Here is an 18,917-nt window from a genome sequence, read left to right as displayed (position 1 = left end):
GAATCTCCCTTGGGGTGAAGGAGTCACTCCCCTGCTTCTCCAGGCACCATCTGCAACGACGACAGGCTGCGTGGATCCCCTCTCCTGCTGAGCTGTGCGGATCCTACATCACGGGTGGTGGACTGAAGTGGTTCCGATGGTCCTCTCTTCCAACTGTTCATCTTGGGTGGAAGTAGGCCCTTGTTTGCCCACGCAGAACAGTACCCCTGTGCACTGCGTCCCTTGTAGCTGCCAAGGCTTGTTGACATCCTTCCCCCAAAATCTTTGTGCATCTTGAAGCTCCAGGCCCCAGCACTCCTTCCTGCAATGCATGGCTCCCTGAGTGGTTCTACAGCGGTATGGGAGCCTTTCTCATAGTGCTGCGTGGGCCTCTTCTGCAACTCTCCTGTCCCCGTCCTGTGGGACTTCTGTGGGTGCTGCCTGGGCTTCTGTGGGCTCTCTGTGTGGCTGAGGGCCCCCTGTGACTCCCCCTCTTGGGTAGAGTCCACCTGGTCCTTCCTGGTCCCCAGCAGCTCCACTTTCCGCTAACCGCGGGTTTTGCATATACCAAGGCTTGTTGGCGGAACCCAATGACGCAAACCAGACTGCAATCCTCCTTCCGGTGTGGGACATCACATGCACCCTCCAGGAACCCGACTTTGTCTTCTTGGATGCAGTGTTGACTCTTCTTCCTCACCGATGGTTCACTTCTTGCACCATCATCCTGGTGGGTAGGGGCTCCTGCCCTTCCTGGACTCTTCTGTGCTTCCTGGACTTGGTCCCCTTTTCCACAGGTCCTATGGTCCAGGAATCCACTGTTGGTGTCTTGCAGTCTCTTCTGGGTTTTGCAATATTTTTCTTTACTTCTCTCTGTGTGTTCTGGGAAACTTACTGTGATTTACTCCTGTTTCCCTGGTCGCTGGGGTGGGTTGTGGTACTTACCTTTGCGCTTTCCTAGTACTCCCAGCTCCCCTCTACACACTACATTTGCCTAGGTGGGGGGCCGACTTTCACATTCCACTTTCTTAGTATATGGTTTGTACCCCCCCGGCCCACTTCTAACTATTGTGATTTTCACCAATTCCACTGTTTTCTAACTGTTTTTATGCCCATTTCTGCATACTAGTGTATATAATTTGTGTATTACTTACCTCCTAAGGGCGTATAGTCTCTATCATATTTTTGGTATTTGTGTCACCAAAATAAAGTACTTTTATTTTTGAAACACTGAGTGTTTTCTTTCATGTGTGTAAGTACTAAGTGTGACTACAGTGGTATTGCATGAGCTGTGCATGTCTCCTAGATAATCTTTAGCTGCTCATCCACAGCTACCTCTAGAGAGCCTGGCTTCTAGACACTGACTACATTACGCTAATAAGGGATACCTGGACCTGGTATAAGGCCAACTATCTGACAAGGTATTATACCAGGAATAATCATATACAACTTGTATAAATATATAGGACTGTGCCTGCTTTTCACTTTTACTCATTTTGAGTCAAAGGGTTTAGGGCCAATTCTCAAAGGCATGTAAGAGGATATAAAACAGTACTCCTGTATTGCTACTTGTCATACTCACAAGTGTGTTTATGAATCAAGTCCTTTAGTGGTTCAGTCGTGATCTAGAACCCAGATAATAAAACACAGATTGTCTACTGAAGCCAAGTCCAACACACAACCTGTGGCGATGTTGCGGGGTAACCCTTATTTATCTACTGCATAGTGATAATACATATTTTCAATAATATTTCCTTTCTAAAACCAATTCATATAGAAACCTGGTCTTTCAGGCTTCTAGGTATTTGTAACACAGCAGCTCCCAGTGGAACGTCTTCATCATGGCTCAGGTCAAACACATTTGTTTTAACAAACTACATTCCAGAGATCTGCACATTTCAGTCCAACCGACCCACCACCGCAGCAGGATCCCACCACATCCTCACCAGAACTCTCCATCGTTAGACTGCTTGTGAAGCTCTTGCTTGACCTTTGGATCCACGTAATTCCATTCTGGAGCCCTGGCAGGAAAGAGACAAACCCAATCTTATTGATCTTGTCACAAGCAATGGAGGTCATTTAAAAAATAAAAGACCCTCTTCAAGAGAAGCCAGAATCGTAGCTACACCCAGTTCTGTCTGACAAAAGAGCATATTCCTCGAGAACTTTGGTCCAGCCAGAACACGTTGTGAGGCATCCGCATTGCCCGAATGTAGTTGAAAGATTGGGAGTTCACAAGCAGATTAGAGTTGCAATCTGTTTTTTAAGATTCAAACAGGATCAGGGGCCAGTGTTACAGCATAAATCACTGAGGGTGACACGGTAGCCATGCAGTGCCCCTTAATATGTCCATGGAGAGCCTGGCAGCGGGAGTCAGGACTGATAAGAGTTTTCAAGGAGAGGGACAGAGACAAGAGGGAAAGATAGAGGGAGAGGGAGGAGAGGAGGGGAGAGGAGATACGTGGGAGAGAGATAGGAGAGGAAGGGAGCACAGATAGGAGGAGAGAAGAGGAGATGAAAGGAAAGGAATGGTGATATGAGGGAGAGAGGGGGAAGAGGAGAGACGCAGAGATAAGAGGGAGAGAGAGGATAGGAGCGGAGAGGAGAAGAGTAAGAGAGAAGAGAGGAGAGGAGCAGAGATACGTGGTAGAGAGATAGAAGATGAGAGAAGGAGAGATAAGAGGGAGAGGAGAGGAGCTAAGAAGGAGAGAGAGGAGAGGAGCGGAGAGGATAAGAGGAAGAGAGGAGAGGAGCAGAGATATGTGGGAGAGAGATAGAAGATGAGAGAAGGAGAGATAAGAGGGAGAGGAAAGGAGCAGAGATAAGAGGGAGCTATATAGGAAGAGGAGAGGAAAGGAATGGAGAGGAGGGAGGCGGATATAAGTGGGAGAGAGAGGGGCGAGGAGCGGAGGTATGAGGGAGAGAGAGGAGAGGAGCAGAGATACGAGGGAGAGATGGAGGAGAGGAGAGGAGGTATGAGGGAGAGAGAGGAGCAGAAATAAGAGGGAAAGATGGAGAGGAGAGGCGAGGGGAGGCAACGGAAGGGAAGGGAATGGAAGTGAGAGGAGAGCAGAAAAGAGGGGATGAGAGAGGACAGGAGCGGAGGAGAGGGGAGGGGACAGGAAGAGAGGTATAAAACAGGGGAGGAGTTAAGAAAGTAAGTATGGCAGAAGTCGTTTTGTTTGATATTTTTCGTTTTTTTGTTAGGAAGATTAATTTGATCAGTTTTAGTTAATTTACAGTTCTTAATATGCTCTCTTCAAATTAGGGTGTATTTTTGCCAATTAATTATAAATAAATAGTTTGTTGGGTTTAATTTTGAGCCTTTAGTTTTATTTTTCTTTGTTTTCCTTACAACGAAATGGAAAGCGCAGATGCCTGAGATCGAATGCTATGTCATCCAGAGTGAGAAGCAGGCCCTGGTTAACAGAAGGCCCTGATCCAGGGAGACGTGGTTGCCCATAGGTCTGTTCAGCTGGTAGCATCACCTGGGGCAGTGGTACCCACCCCTGAGAAGGCCCTGGCAGTCACAGGAGCGTTACCTGACGAAGCTGAGGAAGGATGTGAAGGTGCATTTGTGCGCTTGCATAGATGTTTCATAGAAGATACTGCTGCTTGAAGGGCTAACAGTTTAACACAGAGCCCCAGCCATCGGCGCAGCTTCTTAGGTTGTGATCCCCAGCAGGTTTTGCAACCAACAGAGTGTGTGCGAATACAAACCCAAAGAACTAGATGGCAGCGTCTTCAATATAATGTCCTACAGGAATTAATACTAATGTTTTGTGTACTTTCACCAAAGCTGGATTATGTTTTCATCCACGGCAGACGGAGTTTGCCTGCTCTATGATTGAATATGGAGTTCCAATTCAAGGTAATGTGGAGAAATAATTTTGCCAGTGAAAACGTTTTTTCTTTAAAATAATCACAGAAAATAACATATAATAACACTGAGTTTTGAAGTGCAAGGAAGGGAGAGGCCGGATTCACAAAGCATTGTCTGAGACTTTTACTTAGCAAAGCTAAGGTAGGACACAAGTATCCAAAGAAAGTGCTATGAGTCAGTAATGTAAGGGAAGTGGTCAGAGGTATGAGAGTAGAGTACTGGTGAGCTATCGTTTTTGGTAACCATAGTGTCCCAGAAAAATACCTCACTCTGGTCTCAGAAGAAACATAACAAGGGACTGTCTACATCGCCAGACTACTTTGGTGGCATTTGGCGTTGACATAACACAACAGACAGATGGATGAATGTAATAGAGAGACCACTGTGAGTGAAAAAGGATGCAGATTAGGTAAATTCCAGAAAGGTAAAAACACACATGAAAGAAACAGATATGAAAAGGAAAACTATAAGAGAATCATGTGAAGAGACAAAGATATAAAAGATGACATATCTGAGAGGGAGCCGCATGTGAATGAGAGAGCAAATGGAACATATTAGAAAAAGAAAAGGTAAAGGGACAAACGTGGCAAATGGAAAGATATAGACAAGAGAGTAAAATAGTGCAAAGAGTGGAGAGCGTTATACAAGTAACTTACTCATCACTCCAGGCTCCAGTCCATTCGACTTCACCCCATGGATTTCTGACCCGAACAAGTTGCACAGTCCTACCTCGAAAACTGACCTGTTAGAAGCCGAGAGTCATTAAACTCTTAAATGCACGAACATCATTGCACTGGATTATAATTGGATTCATGAAATAACTACAGAGATGTTGCAGTAGTAAGAGGGTTTCATTGCAGAGGCATGCATTATGAATAATAATTGATTTAATGCTTCAAAATTAGGGTAATCAGAGGTGTTAAAATGAAACTCCATGTTCTTCAAATCCTGTAACTTTGAATACTCAAGCTCCTATCGCTTGCTTCAAGTATTATTATCAAATGTATTACTGTTATGCAAATTCCCAGCACAATCAAATGGGCCGGGGATAGTGAGTGCAGTGCCAGATGTACCATAAAGCAAGATAGGAACAGCTTTCCCAATTTACATTTTAATATTCCTTTTCTACAGTTAGTACCCAATTTGTGTCAGAGTCTAAGATCCCACTGTGTGTGCTTTAAAGTTCTAGGAGACTTTATATTTTTCCTTCTATTCCTGCTCGAGCAATAATACCCACAACACAGATAGATTACGTACTAGGTTTAGTGTATTGTATGAATTAAGGACAGGCTTCCCTCCTATGGTTTAATGCTAGCACAACTAGTAATTTATCAACGCAGAAACAGCAACATAATTTACAAATCTAAGAATATCCATAATATGTCATTAACTACCCAGAATGCTATACCAGACACAAGCAGAAGGAAACATAGAATAGGTTGTTGAAAGGATGTCATACATGCACACAAAGCGTACATGGATAAGGAGGTGTTGCAATGTCAATCCTTTGGAGCATGCATCATCATGTTGGCAGCACTATGATTTCTTACCTACTGGACTGGTGTAGATGTACTAAGGGCTAGAGATTATGGCCCTCATTACAACCCTGGCGGTCGGTGATAAAGTGACAGTAATACCTCCAACAGGCTGGCGGTAAGTACTGCCAAATTGTGACCATGGTGGTGAGAACTCAGATTGACAGCCACTTTACCACACCGACCGCCATGGTGGAAACAACAGCCACCACGGGGGTAGCCACCTACAGCCAGGTGGACGTTAATGTTCCGCCCACAGTATTATGAGACAGGAAACCAACACCTTTTCCGGGGCGGTACCAACAACATCAAAAGCCTGGCGGAAACACTGCACAGAAGGGAAAGGACTCACCTTTGGAGACACAGGGAAGAACAATGCTGCCATGGAGCCCGAACTGCAAATATTCCCAATCATTTTCTACGTCCTGCTCCACCACAAACACCAACGACGGCGAAGACGACCACGGTGAGTACAGCCGCCGAGCAAACAGGGGAGAGGGGGAGGAAAAAGAGCGTGACACACACATGCACAACACTCCCCCACTCCAACACCATACACACAATCAGCTGCAGTAATAAAACATATTTACCCCGTACCCCTGAGGAATAATGCAAGGACAACAGGAATGTGCAAAAGTGAGTGTAATAATAACAACACAGTAGAAATACAAAAATGCAATGTAATGGTACATACATATGTACAGTTCAAGAGACACTGCCCAGTCCTCATTGTGCAGGGCAACAGGCCAAAGTCCAAGGCCCCCCTTATCACCTGCACCAACACGGAGAGAACACTGCAGGGGTATCAGTTGGAAAATAGGCAGGCACCTCAGGGGACGGGGAACAGGGGGACACCTCAGCTGGCAGATGGAACAAGACCACTGGTTCTGGAGGGGGAACACGCCCCCTGCTTGGTCCTGGGGAGTGCAAAGCCACAGTCTCTCAAGTGGGTGACTTGACCACATGCTCTGGAGGGGGCAACATGCCCTGTGCTCTTGATCTTGGGGAGACTGGGGTTAGTGGGTGTCTTACCCACTGGTTCTGGAGGGGGCATTGTGCCCTGTGCTCTTGATCCTGGCGAGGCTGGGGTTGGTGGGTGTCTTACCCGCTGGTTCTGGAGGGGTCATCGTGCCCTGTGCTTCTGATCCTGGGGAGGCTGGGGTTGGTGGGTGTCTTACCCACTTGTTCTGGAGGGGGCATTGTACCCTGTGCTTCTGATCCTGGGGAGGCTGGGGTTGGTGGGTGTTTTACCCACTGGTTCTGCAGGGGGCATTGTGCCCTGTGCTCTTGATCCTGGCGAGGGCAAGGTCACAGTCTCTCAGCTGGGTGTCATACCCACAGGATTTGCAGGGGGCAGGCCGCACAGCAGCCAATGGAAGCAGGACTACATACCGTCCGCCGCTGGTGATGGCTGCTCAGTGGTGGTTGTGGTGCTGCTGCAGTCGCTGGTGGCGGGGAGGCTCCAGCCCATCCCCTGCAGCCTCAGATGGCTACCCACTGGTGGTGGTGGTGCTGCTGGTGGTGGTTGGGGGAAGCTCCAGCCCATCCTCTGCAGCCTCGGACGGCAGCCCACTGGTGGTGCTGCTGGTGGTGGTGGGGGGAAGCTCCTGCCCATCCCCTGCAGCCTCAGACAGCTGCCCAACCATGGTTGATTATGGGGGCTCCGTCTAAGTCCCTGCACCAGGCCCCTTGTCCTTCCTGCCTGCTGGTGCTGGCTCCTTGCCCTTCCAGGCAGCAGCTGGGGCAGGCTCCTTGCCCTTCCTGGCAGCAGCTTGGGATGGCTCCTTGCCCTTCCTGGCAGCAGCTGGTGCTGGCTCCTTGCCCTTCCTGGCAGCAGTTGAGGCAGGCTCCTTGCCTTTCCTGGCAGCAGCTGGGGCTGGCTCCTTGCCCTTCCTGGCAGCAGCTCAGGCTGGCTCTTTGCCTTTCCGGGCAGAAGCGGAGGCAGGCTCCTTGGTCTTCCAGCTCACAGCTGGGGCAGGTGCCCTTTTGTAAGGCTGCCTGGTGCCCTGGATCCTTTCCCACCACGAGTGGGTGTGGAGACTACTTGGCCCGTGGACTCGGTGGCTGAGGTGCTTCCCTGGGTTTTTGCTACCCTGGCCAGACGTGAAGGACGGGGGGAGGAGTAGGGAAGAGGTCAATGGTGGAGAGGAATAACTTCTTAGGTACATTGGGGCGGGAAGAGGGAGAAGGTCTGCAAGTGGAGGAAGAGGGAGTTGTTGTAGGAGGTGTCTATCTGCTGTGTTTGGGTGCAGGTGCATGGGTTGGATGCTGTTGTGAGGTGGATGGCTGTTGGGTGTCTGAGTGCTTGTGTTTGTGTACCTTGGGGGGGTGGTGACAGACACAGTTGAAGACAACACAGGGGACGTGTGCATGGCTGTTGTGGAGGTGTCTGCCAGTGAGGTGTGTGTTCTGCTAGGTGTGGTGGTGATGCGGGTAGTGGATGAGGATGTAGTGCATGCAGGTGTGAGTGTAGACGCAACTGGGAGGGAGGTGGAGGAGGAGGAGGGGGAGACAGTGGAAATTTTGGATGTTGGTATGTCTGCATCTGGATGATGTTTGTGTGAATGCCTGTTTGATGATGTGTGGTGCTTGTGTTTGCCTGTGCCACTCTTGTGTGTTGTCTTGTGTACATGCTCGTCTGACTGTGTGCTTGGGATAGGTTGGGGTTGAGGGGAATGGGATTGGGAAGAGGAAGCTGGAGGGGAGAGGGTAGAAACAGGGACAATGGCTGCCATCAGAGAGGAGGCCAGAGCCTGGATTGATCTCTGTGTGAATACCCTCCAGGAATGCATTAGTCTGTTGCGTCTGGGCTGCCAGCCCCTGGATGGCACTCACAATGACTGCCCAACAGAGATGGATCTCAGGAGGTCAATAGCCTCCTCACTCAGGGCAGCCGGGCTAACTGGGGCAGGGCCTGAGGTGCCTGGGGTGAAGGAGATGCCCACCCTCCTGGGTGAGCAAGCATGGGCAACTCGCTGAGGGGCTGCTGGGAGTGCGGTGCTGGTACAGGGAGTGACGGCTGTACCTGTAGCTGGGGTGGGCACAGAGCTTCCATCGGAGGGGGTATCTGTGTCCGAACTGTCCCTCCTGTCTCTGCCGTGGTGCTCCCCTCGCCCTCCGTTCCAATGGTGCCCTCAGCGTTGGCAGACTCTGCCTCCTGGGTCCTGTTGGATGCAGCTCCCTCCGTTGCCGGTGCCTCTGCTCCTCTGCCAGATGATGCTAATGCACAAAAGGACAGGGTGACAAAACAAAAAGGGGGAGGGAGAGACAAAAGATACACTGGGTCAATGGCAGCACCAACACCACTGTTGGCGTACACACCACTGTCACACACAGGGAGCAGCCCTATGCACTATGCATTGCGCTACCAGTTATAATGCTAGCCACCAAGGCATGGGGAGGGACACTTACCGTCAAATGCAGCACACCTGGGACCCACACAGCCCTTACCAGTTGTGGCTGCCTACAAGCTAGGTAGCAGGATTGTCACTTCAGAACCCTGGCCAACATGGGATCTACTCTGCAATGTCAGACCTGGCCTATGGGCACCCACTGACACACATCCCCCACCCGGGTACCCCCTACCATGCGTAAGTAGCAATGACGGGCACTGTATTCACCCCCTTGTGGCTGCTGTGATGCCCTCAAGCACCCATCCAGCTCCGGATAGACCACCACTAGTATGCAGGCCATCAAGGGGGTCAGGGTTCAACAGGCACCCCTTCCTCATTGGGAGGCCATCCCCAGCTGGGCCTCCGCCGTCTTCCGTGCCCAGGGTCTCAGGTCCTCCCACCTTTTCCGACAGTGGGTGCTCCGCCTGCCGTAGACCTCCAAGGTCCGCACGTCCTTGGCGATGGCACGCCATGTACCCTTGTTTTGATGGGCACTGACCTGCAGAGAAATACACACAGGAAATGGTATCAGTCAGACAGTCCTGCCTGTTACACTTATGGCCCACCATACCCCTTCACATCACCATTTGCACACACATGGCCCAGCACAGAAGCTGCACGCCGCCCAGGGGACATCCACCCACCCCCCTACACGAGGCCTTCACACACACCACTCCATGCATTCATGCCACATGCATCGTGCTCACAGTGTACTCACCTGTTGGTCTGGATGCCCATACAGCTGTCCGTACTGGGGTAGGACCCCATCCACCAGTCGCTCCAACTCCGCGAGGTGAAGGCAGGGGCCCTTTCCCCAGTCACACAAGCCATGGTAGGTTCCAGACACAGGTCACAGCAGCACATGCAGTGTTGGTCCTCTCCTGCGGAAGGTCAGGTAGCAAGTGAGTGATCAGATAGAAAATGGCGGTCACGGCCGCGGCTGTGTATACCGTCACCGCTGGCGTACATCACCATTGGCCACTGTACCCTATAGGGCTCAATGTTAACCAATGAGGAGTTGCACGGAAGTTCCCTACCGCCTACCGCAACGGCGCACAACGTCAGCAGAATTACCTCACTTCCACCTGTCCCTCCACACAGGACAGACGGATGCAATTTCGGGGGAGGAGGGCAGGCCCTGGATGAAAAATGCATCACAGTTAAAAATAGGACATACAGGACAAATACCACTTACTCATTACAAATTAACATCATGCATTGTACTGATGTTGCTCCGATGTTCAGTTTGTGACCGGCTCCTCACTCTTTTGTCCCTTAGACTGCAACCGCTGCGGATGAATAGGATATGGAGACATACCCCCGTGTACAGACCCCTGGTGGACTTGGCAACAATGGAGGACAGGCACATTATCCTCACCTATAGACTTAACCGGGCCACAATCACAGAGCTGTGTGCCCAACTGGAGCCTGACCTGATATGTGCTATTCATCACCCCACTGGGATCCTCCCTCTTATGCAAGTCCTATCTGTGCTCCATTTCTTGGCAACTGGTTCTTTCCAAGTGACAGTGGGCTTGGCAGCAGGAATGTCACAGCCAATGTTCTCAATAGTGCTGACAAAAGTGTTTGCCATGATTAAACACATGTGCAGCTATATTGTTTTCCCCTAGGTGGAGGATTTGGCCACAGTGAAGGCTGACTTCTATGCAATGGGACATATCCCAAAAATAACTGGGGCGATTGATGGAACTCATATTGCATTTGTCCCCCCCCGGAAAAATGAACAGGTGTTCAGAAATCAAAAGAATTTCCACTCCATGAGTGTACAGATGGTGTGCTTGGCAGACCAGTACATCTCCCATGTCAATGCTAAGTATCCTGGGTCGGTGCATGATGTCTTTATCCTGAGGAATAGCAGAATCCCTAATGTGAAGGCCCAACTACCAAGGCTCCGGGTGCGGCTAATAAGTGAGCCCTGGTTCCCACCCAGTAGATGTTGGTGTATGGGTATGGTGTGGGCCATATAGGATAGTGTGTGCCTAAATGTTGTCCCTTGATATTTGCAGGTGACTCAGGTTACCCCAACCTATCATGGCTACTGACCCCTGTGAGGAACGCCAGGACAAGTGCAGAAGAATGTTACAATGAGGCACATGGGCGAACAAGAAGGATAATAGAAAGCACCTTTGGCCTCCTGAAGGCCAGGTTCAGGTGCCTCCATCTAACTGGGGGATCCCTGTGCTACTCACCCAAGAAGGTCTGCCAGATAATCGTGGCATGCTGCATGTTGCACAACCTTGCCTTGAAGCGCCATGTGCCTTTTCTGCAGGAGGAGGAGGCTGGAGATGGCCGTGTGGCAGCAGTGGTCCCTGTGGACAGTGAGGATGAGGAGGCAGAGGATGAGGACAACAGAACAGCAGTGATTCGACAATACTTCCAATGACACACAGGTAAGACAGTGTTACTTCACATTTCATTGTCATTATTTAGATTATCTTTGGCACTGGCATGCTATTTCCCACTTCTATGCCCACTCACTGTACCCTTTGGCAACTCATTTTGCAGATGTTGGTGCCCCACTATCGCTCCTGGTGTGATCACTGCAGCCAACTACAGGTCTTTCCTATGTGAACATTACTGTACAGTTGAATTGCAATGTTTAAACCTGGTTAAACTAATACATACTTGAATAAGTTTGACATACTCCATACTTGTATTTTTTCAAAGGATGTTTCTTGAAGTGCTAAGAAGAAGAGGGGCAAGTGCATTGGGATGGGGTGATGATGGAGGAAAGTCCAGGGTATTGTTCCAGTCTATTTGGTGCACAGGTGCATTGTCCAAGGGGACATATGAAGTGGAGCAATGGCAGTTCAAGGTGGACAGGGTTACAGAGTTGGACATTTCCTGGTGGGATCTTGGCATTAGTCTCTGGCTTCTGCCTGGATCACAGGGAACATTTGCAGGGTGGTTCACCTTCTGCAGGGGGAGGGGTGCTGGTTTCCTGTTGGTCCTGTGGCGGGGCCTCTTGTCCACTAGCGTCAGCGGTCGGTGGAAGGCAGTTCGTATGTCTGGCTAGTGGCAGGGGTCTGCTGTTGTGAGACTGCCTCCCTCATAATGTTGGGCATGTCTGCAAGCACCCCTGCTATGGAGACCAGGGTGGTGTTGATGGCCTGCAAGTCCTCCCTGATCCCCTGGTACTGTCCCTCCTGCAGTTGGCTGTTCTCCTGCATGCTGTCCAGGATCTGGCCTAGCGTATCCTGGGAATGGTGGTAGGCTCCCAGGATCTCTGCAAGTGCCTCCTGGAGAGTCGGTTACAGGGCCTGTTCTCCCCCTGGTGCACAGCATTCCTCCCAGTTCCCCTTTTATCCCGTGCCTCTGTCCCCTGCACTGTGTGCCCACTGCCACTGACCCCAGGTCCCTGATTGTCTTGGGTATGAGGTGTGCCTTGGGGTCGCTGTAGTGGTGGACACACTGCTGATTGATGTGTCCTGGGACAGAGGTATGGGTATGTTGGGTGGGTGCTGTGGTGGAGTTTCCAGATGGGGGAGGCTCTGTGGTTGTCTGTGACTGGACCGGGGTAACGGACTGTCCAGAGGTCCCTGATGGGCCAGGTTGGTCATCCAGATCCAGGTGACCAAAGTTGCTGTCATCACTGTGGGCCTTCTCAGTTGGGGGACTGGATAGTGTTGGCACCTCTTCGCCACTGTCATTGGCTGGGATAACTTTGGGGATGTAAATGCAGTGTTATTTTTTCTGTGTGTGACATATTGTGCATCGGTGGGTTGCCTCTTTGTTTCAAGTTGCCCTGGCAGCTTCATTTGTGTACGTTGGTGTATGGTGGGATGATTAATTCTCTCTAGAGTGCATGCTTTAGTGATAGGTGTCCATGCAGGTCTGTGAGTGGTGTCCATGCATTGGTATGGCATGCAGGCCTTGGCATTGGGATGAGTGAGATGTGATGGTGGGGGGTGTGGGTGGTGGTGGAGTTATGGGAGTGAGGGTGAGGGCGGGGGTATTTCATGGCATGCATGTAGGGGGTAGTAGTAGTAGAGAGTTGACTTACCAGAGTTCAGTCCTCCTGCTATTCCGGCCAGACCCTCAGGATGTATGATTGCCAAGACTTGCGCCTCCCATTCTGTTAGTTGTGGGGGACGAGGTGGGGGTCCACCACCAGTCCTCTGTACAGCGAGTTGGTGTCTTGCTGTAATGGAATGCACCTTCCCCTGTAGGTCGTTCCACCTCTTCCTGATGTCGTCCCTTTTTTCTGGGGTGCTGTCTCACGGCGTTGACCCTGTCCACGATCCTCTGCCATAGCTCCATCTTCATAGCAATGGAAATCTGCTGCACCTGTGCTCCAAATAGCTGTGGCTCTACTGGGATGATTAACTCCACATTGACCTTTAGCTCCTCCTCTGAGAATCGGGGGTATCTTTGTGGTGCCATGGGCGTTGTGTGAGTTTTGTTGGTGAGGGTGTATAGGATGATGTGTTGGGGTGTGTGATGTGGGGTGCGTGGGTTGTGTATAGTGTAGGTCGTGTGTGGCTCTGGTTTTGTCTGTAGTCGTGGTGTCTGTCTCGTGCCAATGGTTTGTATTCATAAGAGGTTGTGGGTAATGTGGGGGTGTGTTTTATAGTGGTGTGGGTGTGTGGGTGTGTGTATGGTTGTCAGGTGTGTGTTGTTTGAATTGTCCAATGTGGTGTTGTTTCGTATGTGTGTGTGTGTATTTTGAGCGGGCGGTATGTATCACCAATGGTTTCCACCATTGAATGTCCGCCGTGGTGATTCGTGGGTCATAATGTGATGGGCTTTATTCTGTTGGCGTAACGGTGTGGGTTTTGATACCGCCAGTTTATCACTGTCCTTTGGTGTGGCAGACTTGTGTCTGTCGCTGAATAGTGATGGATTGGTGTGTGTGTGTCATAATATGGTGAACGGATATCCGCTGTGGCGGCGGTATGTTGGCGGCAGTTAGCATGGCTGTAAGTGAGATTTACCGCCAATGTCATAATGAGGGCCTATGTGCCACTTGCTGCCCAGATCCCTCGAATTACTTCTCTTAGGTGAATGACACTTTAGTCCCATTGCAGCTGCGCATTGCAGAATTGGGCATATAAAGAACAGCAAGGATTCCCAGAAAGTGGCATCAGTACCACCCTTGTTATAACTGAGCAGATCTTTTGTGTCAATTCCTCATGTGAGAAAACACAGGAATGGTAAGGAGCATGGAAATTCTCAGTGGATGAGACATATTTAGACACCAAATCTTAGTTTTAAAACTTTTATAGAAAAATCAAATTAATTTTGCCCTGGTTACTTGCACATTTTCTCCATTAATGCATGAAACATATTCTTTTCTGAATCACAGTGAATTCATAGCCAAGCACAAAAACTACTGTTTATTGTAGTTAGAAGGAATGCAGAGACTGTGAACAGAATCTTCCTTCATGTCATCTCTCTAAAACCTTTGAATACAGGTGGTGGAGTAGCTTATGGACAAGTGGTGCATTGGAGGATTCATGTTAGTATTTTGATGAGAATAGCCAGCTCAAATTTGAAATAATATTAGCAGACCTAGAACTAACATATTTTGCTGACAACAACAGATGCTACTACCAGCTTCTTGGAAAATTCAAATCTATAAACATCTAGGAGGTTTCAATTCAATATCTGCCTTCGATTAGGGAGCTGGAACCTCTTAGCAAATGTACATACACCTGAGCAGTAAAGTGGGAGACCAGGCAGGGCTTGAGAGTGAACAGAATGCAAGAAGTAGCTCATTGGTCGGTGGCCCTTGTCTGTCATCGTATCTGGTTACACTATGGCCCTCGTTATGCCCCTGGCAGTCATCAGACCGCCAGGGCCACGGTGGCTGTTTCATCGCCAACAGGCTGGCAGTGAAGACTGCCACATTATGAGTGTGGCTGGTTGGCATCTGCCAACTCTCCACATCCGCACTCATACTGCCAGGACGGTCGACCCGCCAGGACGGAGATGAGCATCTCTGACTCAGTGGTCCACAGAAGACCGTCGGCGGTATTTTGAGCCAGCTTTCCACCAGGGTTTCTGCAGCGGTAGCACCGCCACGAAAACCCTAGTGGAAAGGCTACCAGTGACAGGGAATTTCTTTCCTGTCACTAGCAGACAACTCCCCCACCCACCCCAGCAAGCACAATACACCCCCACCCTCCTTCCCCCTAACCCCCTATCCCCCTGCATTTACAGGCCCCCCTCACTGCATACATGCACACGCACACATACACCCACACACACCCCGCATACACTAATTCACCAACACTGACATACACGCATTCACTCACATGCATCAATACGCGCATTCACTGCAACACTCATGCACGTATTCACTTCAATATTCATATACGTATTCACTTCAACATTCATACATGCATACACACGCAGACAAACATGCATACGAACATGCAGACGAACATGCATACACACATGCAGACAAACCCCCACTCACAAACCCACACACATCACCCCCCTCTCTGTCGGTCAGCCAACTTACCTTATCTGCAAGGAGGTCGTCCAACAGGGAATGGGCGGTTCCACCACCGGCAGCGCCCTGCCATCAGGACACTGCTAGGCCGTATTACAGGTTGTAATATGACCGTCAGAGTCCTTTTGGCAGGGCCGGTGGTGGAACCCCATCATGCGCTTCCACCCGCCAGCACGACAACTGCTGGATTTCCACCCCGGCTGAGCAGCGCATCTTTGAGCAGAACTTGTACCTGGGGTGGGGGATGGGGAATTTATTTGCAATCCAGCTTACAATAATGGAAGCAAGAACACTTTAATGATTATGCTCTAGTGAGGCAGCACTGGCATTTAGAGCTATACTTGGGCATGTATAGGCTTTGTATTGACATATGTCTGTCTTTTTTAGGCTCTTTTGGGGGCATTTAGGGTTATGTCTAGGCATGCTAGCAGGATAAATAATGATTGTTGGTACCAAATGAAGTTGAGCTTAAACATTTGAGGCTAAATTGTTTATCTGAATCCGTTTATAAATATGATGACTGTAGCGGGACTACAATCTCTTTTCATCTGGTCTATGATGCCTTTGTCACTGGCTTTTTATGGTTGTACTACCGACGTATACTGACAGGAACTAATCAGTATATGGATTATACCTAAAGTTTACTTTCATCTACTTCAGCATCTTCTTTTCCTAATCACTAATAGTAATTTTTTTTAATTTAGTGATCATGTCACAAATTATTTCAATGTCACCAAGATCAAAGTTCATATCATGTCACTTTCTATGATGACATCTGGGGGGGGCAAGGGGCATGCTACCCCTAGCATTTTGGTGAAGTGATGTCCATTGTTGCTGGATGAACACTTCAATGGCACAGACACCAATAATGATAGAAGAATTTTCATTTGGGATGCCTGCTTAACATCAATCTGTTGAAATGACCCAGAATAGCTATCCTGTGAAAATAATGATTTGTTGTGTCTTTAAGGTGATGTAGGATACTCTGTAAAGCTGACTGATAAATATACATTTCTACTTTTTTGTACTGTGAAACATCTATCAATAAATCTTGTCAACTCCAAACACTTTAGATTCAGGCATAGAGCCAGCAACAATGTGACCCAAACAAGTGTTACGTTGTGCAAATAATCTGAGAAGTAAAGGATAGTTTTTATTTAGAACATTTGTTAAGACATTTAGAAAAAATAATCAGAAATGCAAATGACAAAACAAGATTTTTAGCTTTTCCTCTGAGATTTTGATGGCACAATTAGAAAATGATGGCACTCAACAACAACTTGTAACATTGTTGTGAAAACCAAAAATATGTTTTCTTTTTAGAATTCTTTCCAAATGCAGTTTTGCTGAGCCACTGGGTGGTAGATGACGATTTATGTACAAGGAGACAAGAACTGGTGGAAACTCTTGTCTTCCTGTTTTACTGGATTTACCCACTGCAAAGAGCTGTCGGGCATCGGGGACGGACAAGCTGGAGCCTCGCGGTCCTGAGTGGGGAGCTTTATTGTGCAAAGAGACAAATATGCACCCGTTCATGCTGCTCCTTGTGCAAAGGGTGCAATTTGAGTGTGAACGGGCCCGTTCACCGTTGCAAAGAGCCCAAAAGCTTGATCACAGAGGAGAAAAAAAACACTTGCAAGGGCCCAGGACTGGAGGGGCACCTCTTGGGGGTTGGGAGCTGGTTGAATACAGGTCCAGGAGCTGTAGTAGGTGTGATGGAAGTCTTTTGTGTCCCTGAGACTTCAGAAGAACAGTAGGCAATTCAGCAAGCCCTTGGAGAACTTGGTATCAAAGATGTAGAGAACAGGTCCAGTCCTTCTCACTCCAGGCAAGAAGCAGAAGGCCAACACAGCAAAGGAAGTAGCAAAGTGGCAGTCCTTTCATCAGCACAGCACACAGCAAGCGGTAGGCCAACACAGCAAAGCAGTTAGCATAGTGGCAGTCCCTCCTGGCAGCACAGCAGTCCTTCTTCCTGGCAGAATGTCCTTGGTTCTGGTAGAGTTATGATTTGGTGGGGTTTGGAGTCCAGTACTGTTAACCAGTTGACCCTTTGAAGTGGGGAGACTTAGAAGAGAGGCCTTTGAAGGGCCCAAGGTCCCTGCCCTTCCTTCCCTGGTAAATGTCATACCCCAGCTCCATTTGTGTGTAACTGTCTAAAGGAATACACAAAGCCCAGCTGTCATCTCCCCCAGATGTGTATTCAGAGTCAACAGAGGCACATAATGATTAAAGTAGGAAAATGCCAACTTTCTAAAAGTGTCATTTTCAGACTTACAATTTAAAATCGAACTTCAGCATAAGTTGTGATTTTAAATTGTGAGTCCAGAGACATCAAACTCCACATTTCTATCTTGTCCCAATTCAGTTGGAAATTACACTTAAAAGATGTTTTAAGGCAATCCCAATGTTAACCTCTGTGAGAGATAGGCCTTGAGCTGGTGAAAAACAAATGTACGGGTTTTTCACTGCCAGGATGTGTTCTAAATGTTAAAATGAAGGAACCAAATGCCTTCAAACTGAGTGCCTCTTTGAAGCAGGAATTGACTTAACCGATACTCAAGCAACGCCAACGGAGCTCTTACATATTTCAAACAACAACAAGTTTACAGAACACATTATATGGGAACGAGATAAGCACATCACTGAAGCAAAATTCCAAGGAAGAATCTTACATACGCTGAACAGGCTAGAGAACAGAGCACACTAAAAGCGTCTTGCTACCGAAAGCATATAACTACTTACTGGTACAACGACATGTTAGACTTAAAATTACATGCCCCAATTTTAAATACACTGCACCCTGCCCTTGGGGTTAATTAGGGCCTACATTAGGGGTGACATCTGTAATAGAAGGAAGGTTTGTACCTGGCAAGTGGGTACACTTGGCAGGTTGAAACAGAAACTTAAAACTGCACACACAGGCTCTGCAGTGGGAGGCCTGAGACATATGTGAAGGGCTACTGTAGTGGGAGGCACAATCAGTGCAGCAGGCTCACTAGTAGCTCTAAATCAATATGACCTGGGCACCTATAATGCACTTTACCAGAGACTTACAAGTAAAGTAAATATGCCAATTGTGGATAAGCCAACATCACCATGTTTTAGAGTACAGAGCACCTGCACTTTGGCACTGGTCAGCAGGGGTAAAGTGCCCAAAATCCTAAAGCCAAGAAAAACGAGTTCAGCAAAAAGTGGAGGGAAAAGGGAGAAAGTCTGGGGATGACACTGAAAAAGGGCCAGGTCCAACAGACTCCATGTACTTACACTGGAGAAATTATAAGAGTGGATGACTGCCAACTACCCGAAACTAATCCCTCTAAAACGAAGTTCATTTTCATTTTACCATTGCATGCCAATAGAGTGGTCCAATCCCAGAGTGATACTTTTCATATCCTTCACTGCAAACCCACTATCACTGATAGCTCTAGGTGTGATTTTGGAAAAAAGACTCAATCTTCAATTTCAAATCAATTCCGTGGCCAAGAGTGCACAACTCCAGCTGGGACCTGTATGGGGGATCTGTCATTTCATTCCGACCAAATATGGAAAGACTCTAGTTCAGATCTTAGTGCTGTCTAGAATTGAGTTCATCTGCTCCAAACTCATCCTAGTTACAAATAATTTCAGTTACCTTGGTCTTGTCTTTAATGACT

At 48.6% G+C, this 18,917-nt stretch overlaps 1 protein-coding gene across 1 annotated transcript in view; it reads right to left on the bottom strand.

The window, feature by feature from the left end:
• Positions 1–18,917, bottom strand: part of LOC138295495 (calpain-8-like) — a 175,505-nt gene that overhangs the window by 92,633 nt on the left and 63,955 nt on the right. Inside the window, exons 7-8 of the mRNA XM_069233836.1 lie at positions 4,516–4,601; positions 1,923–1,997 (exon numbers count right to left, since the gene is read on the bottom strand). Coding sequence (XP_069089937.1) covers positions 1,923–1,997; positions 4,516–4,601 — 161 coding nt within the window. The remainder of the gene's footprint in view (positions 1–1,922; positions 1,998–4,515; positions 4,602–18,917) is intronic.

The sequence above is a fragment of the Pleurodeles waltl genome, chromosome 5, assembly GCF_031143425.1.
Source record: "Pleurodeles waltl isolate 20211129_DDA chromosome 5, aPleWal1.hap1.20221129, whole genome shotgun sequence".
NCBI classification, from domain to species: domain Eukaryota; kingdom Metazoa; phylum Chordata; class Amphibia; order Caudata; family Salamandridae; genus Pleurodeles; species Pleurodeles waltl.
This window is presented reverse-complemented; position numbering and strand designations above follow the sequence as displayed.